The 13,501-nt window shown below is 42.3% G+C and overlaps 2 protein-coding genes across 8 annotated transcripts in view; both read right to left on the reverse strand.

Moving 5' to 3' along the window:
- Nucleotides 1-1,728: 1,728 nt before the first annotated feature.
- On the reverse strand, nucleotides 1,729-9,243 carry LOC137104051 (ankyrin repeat domain-containing protein SOWAHB-like). Its single transcript, XM_067484857.1, has 5 exons — nucleotides 7,812-9,243; nucleotides 7,111-7,320; nucleotides 6,355-6,764; nucleotides 5,865-6,052; nucleotides 1,729-4,258 (listed from the first exon to the last, which is right to left on the reverse strand). The coding sequence occupies exons 1-5, from the start codon at nucleotides 9,241-9,243 to the stop codon at nucleotides 3,808-3,810; spliced, it is 2,691 nt and encodes an 896-aa protein (XP_067340958.1). The 3' UTR covers nucleotides 1,729-3,807.
- Nucleotides 9,244-10,378: 1,135 nt separating this feature from the next.
- shroom3 (shroom family member 3) overlaps nucleotides 10,379-13,501 on the reverse strand; it is a 70,538-nt gene continuing 67,415 nt past the window's right edge. For all 7 annotated transcript variants that reach the window (XM_067483543.1, XM_067483542.1, XM_067483541.1 and 4 more), the window contains one exon: nucleotides 10,379-13,043. In XM_067483543.1, the coding sequence (XP_067339644.1) occupies nucleotides 12,639-13,043 (405 nt within the window). In that variant the 3' untranslated portion in view covers nucleotides 10,379-12,638. The remainder of the gene's footprint in view (nucleotides 13,044-13,501) is intronic.

Genomic DNA, 13,501 nt, shown 5'->3' on the forward strand with positions numbered 1-13,501 from the left:
ATACGTTACTGATCCCATAGAGAAGTTGCTGTAGACAGCTGCTACATTCAAGGTGCTACTACGTGGATGTTCGGTATCTTGTAACAAGCAGAATTGAGGCCTGAAGTAAAAGGAAATCCAACTACTGACCCCGTCATTCATGGGCGACTGATCCACAGCTTATCTAATATACAATATTATTCCTGTTTCCTAGTTTTCTAGCAATAATCACAGTACAGACGGGGGCTGGAAAGAATTTCAAGACAATCCATGCAACAGTTAAGGAGAACTTTCACTCCAATCACAAATGAGAGCGATAAGAAAAGTCACTGAACAAAATGTGACTTTGTGCTTCCAGAATGTTTACTGAGCTACATAGAGGTTGAAAAACAAAGAAGACACTTATCTAAATTGTAAGGTACTCACTTGGTTTGTCATGCTCAGATGGCTAACGCCTTATATTAACTGCCACATACACAGACTAGTTATTTTGTCTTCTCGTCACATTGTAATCTGTAGGAAAGATCTTGTATCTTTTCAAAGACTTTCAACAAACATAACGTGACTTTTAACGTGATCGGTGTTGCACCTCTCAGAACATGGACATTCATGGTATCAAAGAGTGGAACAATGGGACGGACACATTGTCTTTCCTTTGCCGGTGATGTCTCCTGTGTATTCTTTTTGCTTTGTTCCTGCTCTTTCCTCTTTGGTCAGCGTACAGGAGCCAGCAGCTGAGGATACAGGAGGAGGGGCCCCAGCCCAAGCTCAGCACGTCTGCTCTGCTGCCAATTGGATGCACCAAGGCTCACACATTTTCCATTGTCCTTGGTTTTGTTTTAGAAACATTTATTATTTTGAATTGAATGTTTAATTTGTCTGGGAATCTCCTGTGCCATGGTCCTTTGTTGTTTATCAAACCTTTATTATATTCCATATTAGTCCTTTAGCTTTGGAAGACAAGTAACAACATTCACACTAATATGTATTTATTGGTAAAGAGGGTGAGACTGTAAAGTTCATTGGTAACTAATAAGGCACAGGTTGAACCGGCTGCTTAAAAATGTAATGTACACAGACACTCTGACCTTGTTCAAGCGTGCACACACACACACACACACGCACAGAATCATGAACAAACATGTTCACCACCTTGCAGCTTTTCTCTGACAGGTTGCACATGTTATAACGAGTAAAAGACACAGTGAATGAGATTTACTGTACATGCTAGTGGTATAAGTGCCGTATGGAGCAACATGGTGCATCGTATTTTAGAGCATGTTAACACAGTTTGATCCGTCTGGAGTCTTAGAGATACGCTCACTAAAAGACAAGACCCAATGCAGGACACACTTTTATTGATAGTGTACTATAGAGGTGCAAATTGCACTTCCTATGCAAGTGATGTATAGTCCTCCTCCATTTTCCAATGCAACTTAACATTGGAGAATTTTACTCCAAAAAGAAGATGTGCAAGATTTCTACTCCATTAAATAAACAGACTGCTGAAGCCTCATATGCACCATATATACAACTACACAATTTTGCGCAGAACAGGAACTTCCTAACCCTGAGTGGGGACTTAAGTGAGGTTAAGTTTTGTTGCTTCTCGAAGTTTCAAACAGCTTTGCTTGTAGGTCTTTACCCACAGCTTTTAACCACAGCTCAGTTTTCATCCTCATTCACACCCTGTTCCTTTTCTGCATTCAGAAAATATAAATTGGTCGTTAACACGACAAACAAACAGCATTTTCCTGTGAAACATATTTAATACTCAGTGTATAAACCTTTACAAGAAGATGGCAAGAAATACTGTAAATCTCACATCAAATTATGTAAAGTCAAACCAACGTAGTTTACAAAGCAAAACACACCAGTTATATCATTTTACTTCACATAATTAACTAGAAATCCTGAACCATCCACTTTTATTAATAAATTCCAAATCTACTACACAAGTGGGTGGGATATCCCACCAGGCATCAGTAACATTATGTGTGGTATGTTTGTCAGTTGTCATGTTTAATTTATAGGTAAAACAACCAGTGTGATGTGTTCAAATGTTGTAGGATAAGAAAACTACCTCTCAGCTCAGAAAAAAAACGATGCCTTCTGACACGTGAAAATCGAAGTTCGGGCCTTTCCTGCCAGACTGGAAAAGCAACAGCAGAGGGTGACACCAAGACCGTGTGCACAAAGGGCGTAAACAGAATAACACCAAAACTTGACGACCAAATGCAACAGAAATCACAAGCTATGTTCTCAGATATTACATTTCAGTTCTTTTTTTTTTTTTTTTCAAATGTTGCCCACTGTTAAAAATTTGGGGCAACTTGCACAGAATTAGAGGATTAACACCAATCTAGGAGGCAATTTGCTCATCTTATCACAAAGATTGGAAACCTGGTTAAAGTGCCCACTTCAGGTGTTATCATGTTATTCAATGGTTCGTCGTTGTCGTTGTTCTTGGCACCATAGATATGGTAGAGATGGTCCAACTGCAGACAACACTGACTAACTGGTGTCTATCATTTCATAGTCCTGTGTGTTGTCACCCACACATCCACCCTGACCACCTCCCTACCAACACTTTGTTGACTTTAAATGACATCACCAAAGAATATCTATGCCTATAGATATTCGGTGACCAACCAGACCATAACTACTGGCTGTAATGACTGATAACTGCACATTCACTGATAAAGTTTACAACAAATCTTTAAAGTAGTTGAGCTTGTTAAAGCTAACAAATCCAGCCACCCAGCAAAACATAGGCTCACTGTGCCTCGTTTGCTTCATCTGGACAGTAATACTGAGTGCAAAACACGCAGTGAACCCGTTTTTACTGATGTCATTGTTTTCTCCGATCTCAGCTGGTCAGAAAAGACTATGAAAATATTAGAACAAACCTAGAATGACCCCGAAAAAGTCACCTCACCACTTTAAAGACACCTTTGATGCAGTGAAAACAAAAAGTGAAGATTCCTAATAGAGGTGTCTAAATCTGAGTGATTGTGTTTAAATGATGTATTGTCCCATCTGCTGGCCTTAGGTTCAGTACACGGTTTCAAAAGAGTGAGGCTAATGTTCAAAGCCTAAAGCCTGGAAGGAAGATCAGTGTAAAACCTGATGCATGATTTGGAAACAATTTGAGGTTTATAAAGTACACATTATCAAAGACCAGCTGGTTTTGTCTTTGTCTTTTTTTTGTCAACTGCCCCGAACTAATCTCTTTGAGTGAAACTTCCCACTAACGTTGCCCTGCCCCTCATTAATTCCTAACTCCTGCCTTTATTTCCCTTTTCTCACACAACAATGACAGAAGGCAAGCAGGCTGAAAAACGATCTGCTCTGCCAAGTGCTGGCAAATCACCTCTCGCTTTTGGATCCAGCCCTCTTTGTGACACGATCTCATCTTTGCCAAGCACATCCAGTGAAACTGAAAGCTCAGCTGTAGTAACTAGTTCTCCCCTTTGTTGCAGTCATTTGGCCTGAGCTCATAGTTTCGCTCCAAAAAGGTTAAATCCCTTTTTATAAAAAATAAAAATAAATTTAAAAAAAATCAATGCCAAGGTTAAAAAAGGCACAGTTTTAACAGGGTTGGGCTCTGTCAGTTGAGAAAGAGCAGAAGTACATATCACTGCTGTAAAGAAATCAGTATCAACTATGGGAAGCTCACCATTTCCTGAAATGATTGCTTTGTACATGGAGTGTACTTGGGTGCCTCCACTCTTTTAGGAAAAGGATGTCCATCCATAATCCACTATAAAAGAGAAAGTTCCACTGGCAGACAGCAGACCCCACAGACAGATGCCATTAAAAAGGTTTTTATATAGAGGTGTCTGACTGCTGCCCCACAAATGGATGGAATGATTTGTGTTTGAGGAACGCAGCGAGCGATGTTGACCTTTTGACCTTAGTTGTGCCAGCAATGGTCAGCGGCCTTATTCCTGAGGAGGCTGAGGACATGTGATGCCGTCGATGGCGGCGTTGCTGCTGTTGGGCTTCCCAGCAAGGCTCTACTGTTCCGACTCCCTGCAAAGCAACTCGCGCTGGTGCTCCGAGCATCTCAAAGATTTCCAAGGACGTGGTGCTGGACAGGTACTGCCAGGGCCTCTTTCCCGATATGTCCCTCTGCTTCACATCAGCACTGAAGTTCTTAACCAGCAGCCGTATTATGTTCTTGTGGCCATGCATGGCGGCAATGTGGAGAGGCGTGTGGCCGCATGTTGACCTGGCATTTATGTTGAAGGTCATACCAGCCTTCTGAACGCCATACCTGAAACCAGAGCCCCAAGACAACAGATCAGTACCTGCTTGCAAAAGAATCCAACTACTTCGCAGGTGATGTCATTAATTGAGCCTCAGAAACGAATTTCCGCTGCCTTTTAAGGCTGTAAGAAACCTAATGAACTTGATTTTGAAAATGATAAAATAAATCTGTGGTGGGTTTTTTTTCAACTACATTACAAATTTAGTGTTGCTACCTTGGTGAAAATTAAGCACAAACATCACTGGTCTACAGAAAATGGACGTGATCATCATTTTACCTCTAGTGCCACCAAAGGGTCTATAGTTCTACAGCTCTTGATGGGGAGGCCTCTAGAACAGTTGACTGAATTGCTGTCAGTCTCAGCTGTACTCTAATGCCCATGCATCATACTTACAACGTCACCGTAAATTCTGGGATCCCTCTGTCGTAGGTCCTAACCTCTAAAGAGCAACTTCAATAATTTTCAACTAGCTTTCTATGGTTTTAGTTTAGGGTGTAAATGTACATTAATCCTTTTAAACATTCATCTGGCTTCACTGCATTAACATATATCTCTGCTTCCAGCTGAAAAACTCACAACCTCCATCGTGTGAGCAACGAGATGATCATAATTTGAACTGAAAATTCCTCCACGTGATGTCATCTGGAGGCATTTGTCAGCTAGAAGAGAAATATTTGAATATAGGGAAGTTTAATGGCATTCATTTACATGTACTACTTAAACTATTTTAATGAGTGAAGCCGTGTCTTTTAAGACTTCAGACACAAGTAAATTGCCTCCAGTTAAATTAAGTAAAATCATTAGGATGAGTCCAAAATTCCTCCCTATTATCTCAACATTGAGCAGTCAATTGACATTTTGGACATATTGCATCGCTAACATCTGTTTGAGCAGTGAAACTATTTTCTCATCTCTAAAGCAGTGGAGCATTGCATCATTGGACTGTTAGCAGGAAATTGGTTCCATGCCATGTACACATTTTTTTGGTGCACTAGACAATATTACAGTAGGTAGATTTACACACTCAGCTCTTCGGACACTACAACAAAACGGCAAACACACTGTAAAGTGAATGATTTTGTTGGCAGCAGTCAGTCAATATTGACCACGGATAACACTTCATAGCCTGCACGTGTTTTGGAATTTCCCAAAACTGTGCAGTTAGACGTTATCTAGGCAGAAAAAGCCTCTTCAGTGAGTGAAGTATCAGCTGCAGCTAGTGTTTGAGTAACTGAAACATAGCCATCTACTGATGTCATTGGGGAGTTTCAGGGGGAAAAGTACTCTGGTGATCAACGTGGAATTTGCACAGCAAAACCTATGTTATATATTATGATAAAGCCTTTGGAGCATGGTTAGAGGTTAGAATATAAATCTGACTGGCACTGAGATCGCTCCCTTTCGCTCTCTAGGCTCAACTCTTGGATCGGTCAGATCATCCTGAGGATCTTGGCTAAGATTCAACCGCTCTCTTTAAAGCTGGCGCTCATACAAAAATAATCACCACATACAAGCCCCAAAGCTTGATACCAGTATCACAACGCTACAAAAACCATAGCTTTTGAGTTTTACAAAGCAAAAACCTCACAAAGCCAAGTGCGTGCTGCGTACCATAAGGTGTTTAGGACTCTGTGGTCACCGTGTTTAGCGATCCAGTGCAGCACGGTGAAGCCGGAGATGAAGTCTTGTTTGTTAAGAAGGGATGGGTCCTCTCTGAACAGGGAGTAGATGTCGCGCCAGGCGCCCGCTGCCCCCTTCACCAGCCAGCTGTGTTCCCGGGGATCCAGGGGGAGCAATGACTGATGACAGACACAAACAACTATAACTTTTTAAATTTCCTTCAGGGAGTCGATTGTTTCATCGGACATACAAATAATAATAATAACATGCACCAGGATGAAAAATAATAATAATAATAATAATAATAATAATAATAATAATAATAATAATAATAATAATAATAATAGTAATAATAATAATAATAATACGTGATACTTGTGATATTTAACCCAAGTTCTTCTAAAACAGCCACAATCCTACTATGAAGTGCACAGTAGGTTTGACAAAAAAAAGAAATTGATGTATCATCAATATGTCTCACCTGTCTACCGTGGCCTTCATGGTGAACGGTGGAGGAGGCGACTGCAGCAGGAAGGCTCTTTCTCCCTCCTTTATGCTCCTTGTCTTCAACCAGCTCAGCGAGGCTGTGGCAGCGAGGTGGCGTTGAGCAGGATGAAAGCGAGGAGGACGACAGGTTGGGACGAAGGCTAAGTGAGGACGAGATCAGGTGGAGGCGATTCAGTCTGGCTGCATCACTTCCTCCTCCTCCTCCCCCCATGCCCCTCCCCTCCTCCTGGAGGATCTGATCCAGATCAGCCCCTAGACTGCGGCACATCCTGCTCCTCACCTGGGGGGTGAGCCGCCCAGAGGCCGCCGGGTGCTGCCGAAGCACGGGTGTAGAGGTGGAGCCCTCGCTGGACTCGAGGTCCTTGCGGTTGTCAAAGAACTCACCTGTAGGGTGGAGTAAAGACCAGTGTTGTAGTCAAGACCCCTTTGCCGAGACCAAGGTCTTAGTATATCATTCCAAGACAAAGCCCAGACCATCTATCTATCTAAACAGATAAAAACTATATTAAATTATATATTTATGTGTTCTTCTGCAAATTCCACTTATTTGTGCAGTATTTGCTTTGTGTGGGATTTTGTAGTGTTGACCTCAAATATAAACTAAGTATATATACTTGGTCTGGATTAAGTGGTCTTTACTACAACACTAGTAAAGACAAAACGTATCAACTCATCAAGATTTTGAACCTTTAGGTCAACACACTGAAGGCTTACAAACTCTAGCTCTGACCTTTTGAGATGGACAATGGCATCCCCTGGGCTTTAGACTCCTGGTCCATGTAGAGATTGTCAGTGGAGTGATGGAATGGTGACAAACCAAGTGTGGGCTCCTGGTCCTCATAGAGATTGTCTGTGGAATGATACCAAGGCGATGCCTCAAGCCGGGTCCTTTGGGCTCGCTGGAGTGCTTCCTGGATTCTAGGCACACGCCCAGTATCACCTGCTGATCCCAGAATTAGAGAAAATCCACCATTTATCATATTAATGTTTTTTTTGTACCAACTAGCCTGTAATGGGCCCACAGCTAATCTTAGAGATTTGTGTGGTGCCAAAGCGTTTTTGCATTTCATTTAAAAGAATTACTATAGAAAAATGTTGGCTTCCCTTGCTAATCACTGTCACAGCATATCATGATGAGCACAGGCACCGTGCTTTCTTTTGACTGTGTGGTGTATTAATCCTCTCCTAATGTAGTATTCACATATTTCCCAAGCTTCAGTACAGTTTGGTAAAAACTATTTTTACCTGTGCTCATCATGACATGCTGTAACAGTGGTTTTTGGACAAGAGGGGATTACACATATTACAGTTGGTGAGAGGACAGATTCAGTGTTGTCTCTGGTCTTTCGTTGGGATTTGTTGAAGGTTAGAAAAATATTCAAAAATCACCAGGCTGAACCTTTAATCTTGAAATACAGACCGATGCTGTACCTGTACTGGTCTGGACCTCCTCGAAGCTGCTGTAAGACCCTGATCTTCTGGAGGAGCCGGATGATGGCCAGTCGCTGCTGGAGAACCCAGCATCAGAAGAGGGCGAGATGACACTGCTGTATCTAGAAAACGACGGCGCCCTTCGGTTCTGATGCAGCCCTTTCGTGGTCTCCATCTGGACTTCTGCAGCAGGCGAGTATCGGTGGTCCTGGTGGCCACCACACTGAGGTCTAGGGTCTGGTGATGGTGTGTAAGCCGCCGCCTCTAAAGGTGGACTGTGTCTGGTAGATATAAACTCCCCTGAGGAAGACATAACTTCCCGCCCTGGCTTAAAGCTCAATCTTGGGCCACGAGGGGCCAGCATTTCCCCTTCCACATCCTGGATGTAAATCTTGGGGATTCTCCTTTCTGATGAAGAGGAGGAGCTGGAGGAGATGAGAGAAGGGGGCGCAAGAGGATCTATGGTGCATGAGGAGGAGGTGGATGTGGCCCTGACAGCTTCTCTGAGAGGAGAACTCAGGGGCCACACTGCGTCTCCTGAACCCTGCCTCACTGGGACCTCCTCCTCTTCATCTTCCTCATCTTCATCACAGGAGACAGCAGACTTGTAGCTCGACCTGTATTTGATGCGGCGTGGGACGACCTCAGGATTAAGAGAGGGCTCTTGACGAACACCTCCTTGCAGACAGCCATCCCTTCCCTGGAGGGATTGAGGGCCTGGGACCTGCTGGCCAGTTTCTCCATGATGCCCAACTATCCCGGCCACTGGTGTGATCCCAGGAAGGGGGCCAAAACCCACCTTTTGCTGACCCCCTTTGGAGCAGTGAGCTCGTACAGGAGGCTCAGCCAGACTGGGAGTTTTGTCTGTGATGGGACTCCTCCCTCGAGCTGCTGCTCCTCTTCCAGACCCCTCAGGTGGGATGTTTGACTGCTGTGCTTGTTGTTTCAGGTTTAGATTAGTTTCCATGTTGTTATTGTTGTTGTTGCTGACCACGATTCCAGCCACAGGTAGGAGTTTTTTCTTGGCAGTTTGTCCAGGCGGGGCGGGTGTCCCCGCTCCCTCGAGGTGTTGTTTTAGTCGAGATTGGTCAGTGCTCACAGCCTGGATAAGGCTGGAGCTCTGCGACACCCAGGGAGGCCCGAAGGATCCCCCACCTCCACCTCCACCTCCTCCACCTCCACCTCCTCCACCTCCACCGACCGGGACATTTTCTTTTAACTGCTTCTTAAGAACGACGTAAGAGACCCCGTCGATCTGTCTGACAGACGCCACGGTGTTGACGAACTTCTTGAAAAGCTCCCGGTTTCGTTCCCGATCCGCATTGTCCCGGATGAAACTTCTGAAGTGCAGGAGCAGATCCGCGTTTTTTACCGACCCACCGTTGCTCTGAATGAAATGTAAGACCGCGGTCTGAGATAAATCCGCAGCCATTCTGCTCTTTATTTCTCTCTGCCGCCTGCTTCTCACCGCTTCCCCGCTGGTCTCAAAGGTCGGGGAGTGTTTCTGTCAGATAGCAATGAAGCTCCGCCCCCTCAGGTCTCAGGTATTTAACCCTCACCTGCTGCATTCCTGCAGGTCACCCGGATGTCTCCGGATGATATGTAAAACTGATTTGCATGCTCTTGTTTCAGTAATGCACAGTAACTAAATATATTGTGCGATAAAATTTAAGAAAATGGGCCTTTGGGCACAGTGTTTGGTAATTTTATGTCTATTTTACTTTTTTTTTGTTTGTTTTTCATCGTCATTTTGCACCACTTTTATACACTTTCGGGTCATCGTTTATGATTTTGAGTATTTTTGCATCTTTTTGTGTTGTTGTACATTTCATTGTCATATAATATGTTAACTGACCTATTTTAGACAAGAAACAATCAGTAACTGTCCCTGGGCTCCCTGCCCTCTTGACCTCATTCACTAATTCATTCCATGCATAACACATTCCACATGGAAAATGTAGAAATATAAATGTTATGCCGTATAATTTAAGACAAAGTGGAATTGACCTAAACATTTTGCACAGTAGAACTATTTCACCAACTATTGTATCTTAAGTTTTCTAAATATCAAACAAAGGGGTTTTTGCGCAGATATAGAAGACGCAATAAAACACTTCATCACCAGTCTTGTACCAAAGCATTCTGAAGAAAGATGGAGATCCACTTCACCAGTCAAACTAACCGTACAGTGAAAATGGAAGCCAAGAAGTGGAAGTGGGAGATATTATCTTGTATTTAGAGACCATAAAATAGCCCATAGTGAACCAATAGCTTGCTACAAACAGAAGACAAATTAAAAGTCAACATAAAATGATGTAGAGTAGCAAGGTGCTGGGATGCCACATGCTGCCAGAACAGCCTCAGTGCACCTTGTCATTGATTTTTTAGGTTTCTGAAACTGTACTAGAAGAATGAAACATCTTTTCCTGTCAACCAGAAGCAATTTGCTCACGTGGTGTATTGATACTGTTACTGCAGAGCACATTTTGATACAGGCATATGAGAAAATGGAAGAGTTGTCTCTGTGTGCGTGTGTGTGTGCAAACAGGACAAGTGGCCACAAAGTCTCAAAGCAGTTTACATTTTTTTATTTTGCAAAAACCTAGAGCTGTTTTCCAATTGTCCTTCCTTCGAAGCAAACAGTTTTTTGTCAAATGATAAACCAAGAAATGTCTGAGATATTCTTTAACACAAGCAAAACAAACTATAATCAGTAATAATCTGGGTTATTAATAAGGACACAAGGCAGTCTGCGTGCTGTACTGTTCAGAGTATGTGAAAAGCAGAATATTCAGAAGGTGAAAACAGATGTTCTGCTGTTTGAGAGATTCTGTAATTTAGATTCCACACACTGCTGCAGCTGTTAAACAATAAATATTGAGTCATAAAAACTGAGAAGACAGTAGCGAAAAAAACAGAAAACAAAACATGTATAAACCTGATCCTTTGGTCCAAGTATTAGTTTGCTCTGTGGAAAACTATGGAAGCCCAGAGAGGACAACAGTGTATTATCAAATGAAGGTAAAAATAATAAGAAAGCTTAACGTCACTAAATGATTATGTTGCAGTAATGAGATATTCTATTTCATAACGGTAAGAAAAAACTATGTGGTGCAAGAATCGTTTTATGTTTTGTTTGTTTACCGTCTTATTTTAATGTTAATGTCATGGTTAATACTAATCAGCCATCTCAAACAAGTGTACCGTCTAATGTCTTTAGATTTATAAAATCTGGAAAAAATAACATTGATGGGGACCTGCTTGACATTTACATTTTATTACAGGCAGTGTTATTTTATAACAGCTTGTGTTAGAAAATGGAGATTTGGTGTTTGAAAGATGTGGGTGTTTATTAGAAAGGAAGGTCTAATAAAAATTCTAACAAGCTGCATTATGGGAAATGTAGTATCCAGACATGGGGATGTGGTTCATGATAGAAAAGTTAGGATATCTCAACCTCTGCACCTTCTTTTTGGACTGTTCTTTTTTTGTATACATTTACTGTATATAAAGTGAATTATTCTCAGTGTTAGAATGCACAGCATTCACTTTATCTGAGAGCTGGTAGTTTGATAAGAAGGGGAGATGAAGGAGACTTGGGTCGGTTTCCTCATAAAATTTTACGTCTACTCAAATCTACAATATTACAGGTAGTCAGTCAGTTACAGTGTGTAAGTGACTTTATCGGCAATTTCAGTTACTGATTGTTCGGATACATTATCAATTAAAATACTGTGCTTGTCCCAGTTTCTCAGTCTGAAGACACAGGCTCTTGTTTCATCTCATTATTAGTCAAAACATGGATTATTTGGGGGTCGAACAAAAGTTGAAATAAAAAGCCAGCTCTCAAAATCTTTGGAAACGTAACTTTTTTCACATCAAATGTTTTATACTAAGAAACTTTTAAAGAGGCACAAGTGGAACAGTGTTTTAGGATACAGTGTAAATTCTGCCCAAACAGTAGTCAAACTGCTAAAAAAGTGCTACAAGGTCCAGACGTAAAGACAGTAGTGGCAGTAGTAATGTGACAGTGATCATAACGGTTTTGTCCAAACAGATGTCCTTCCTAGATCTGTTGTCCCTCTAATTCGGATGTTACGTTATTTTAGAAGTAAAATGTTGCTGTGCTGTGTGTATCACACTTCTACAGATGATGGAGTTTTGTATTTAGGCGAAGACACACAATAAGTTAGAGGACCTGGAGGATTGTCTGAATGTTTGAGGTTCCTGAAAGCATCATCAGGGATGTTTAAGGACAATTTCAGTGTTATTGTGACTTTTTACAAAGCATTTTTAATCCACTTTTTATTTCTAAAACTGCTTACACTATTTCAGATCAGAGCTGTGGATGCTAAAAAAAAGAAATTGAGGCTGAATTTTACAGATTTACAGATATTGACCTGCTGAAAACTGCCGGGAAATTGCAGGAAATAAAACTGGAGCTGTCCCATTACAGTATTAGACGGTGAACTTTCGTGGGATATGTCACCTTGAAAACACCCCACAGTCCCGAATTTAGAGCAGAGGGTCATTAGGAAACTTTACAGCAGTCCACCCAGTGCTGACTGCTGATGAGCTATACAGAGGTGTAACATAAAGTCATGTGTGAATAAATTGATGATGAGGCACGTAAAAGGTGTTTCCTCTTCATGTGGGAAGCCTGCATAGTTGTTTCAGTGTGAACAGAGCCTGCTTCAGGCGCGATCTTCCTTCATGTAAAGCTCTTTTAGTTTTAAGCATCATTCAAGCTCAGGGTTTTTAGGGAGTCAATCGTCTCTTCATTTGATATCTTTCACTGCCACCGGTAGCAATGTCATGTCTATGACATCACAGTGATGTCACAGTGGTTGACCTGACTGAGTGGCCGGGGCCTGGAACCACAAAGGGCGCGAGCAATGGTGGAAATGATGAAGAGCAGGGCATGGGGCTCTGCGATAAGAACGGTGACACTCTCGACCAACCGTGAGCCTCGGACAACTGCGTCGGCAGGCTCTCAGCCAATTGCACCAGCTGCTCCTCCCCATCCCGTATGAGGTCATCCAGGTGCCGACGGCGAATTAGAAGGGAGGGTTTGGTACTGACGAAGTGGCGATAGTCCTGGAGCTCTGATTCAGTGAGGTACCCAGACAGGATGGACTGAACAACCCGCTGCCTCCGGTCCAGGTTCTCCTTCAGCTCCCACGCATCCTCAGTTTGACGGAGTATCAGAGAGCGTTTGTGATGGAGGGAGTCCTGAAGGGGAGAGGACAAATATTTCAATCTGTATATGCAATAGTTTTTATTACCAACTCTTCCAAACTGTCCAAATCTAAATATAAACTACAATGTTTGACTCAACAGTAGTACAGTCCATCAGTTTGATCAGATCTGTCCAATTTTGGACATTTGACATGTTGCAGTAGGAAAAGCACAGGCATGAATCAATAGATAAATTTGGCAGTTTAGGGTCATGGAGTCACACATGTCACTCTCCTGCAGTGTAGATACTGGGTAAATACACGGACCACTGGCTAAACTGCTGCACTGCAAAACAGGTGAGACATGATGGGAAGCTGTCCATCTATAAAAAGTACCGGCGCAAATGTTTATCATAAGTTAGATCATTTTAGTTTTAGTGTTTTTTTGTTGTTGTTATAGAAGTCAGAGGTCCAGTTGGATCAGCAGATCACACAGACAGGTAGAGATACACA

This window comes from Channa argus, chromosome 18 (assembly GCF_033026475.1).
Source record: "Channa argus isolate prfri chromosome 18, Channa argus male v1.0, whole genome shotgun sequence".
Lineage (NCBI taxonomy): Eukaryota > Metazoa > Chordata > Actinopteri > Anabantiformes > Channidae > Channa > Channa argus.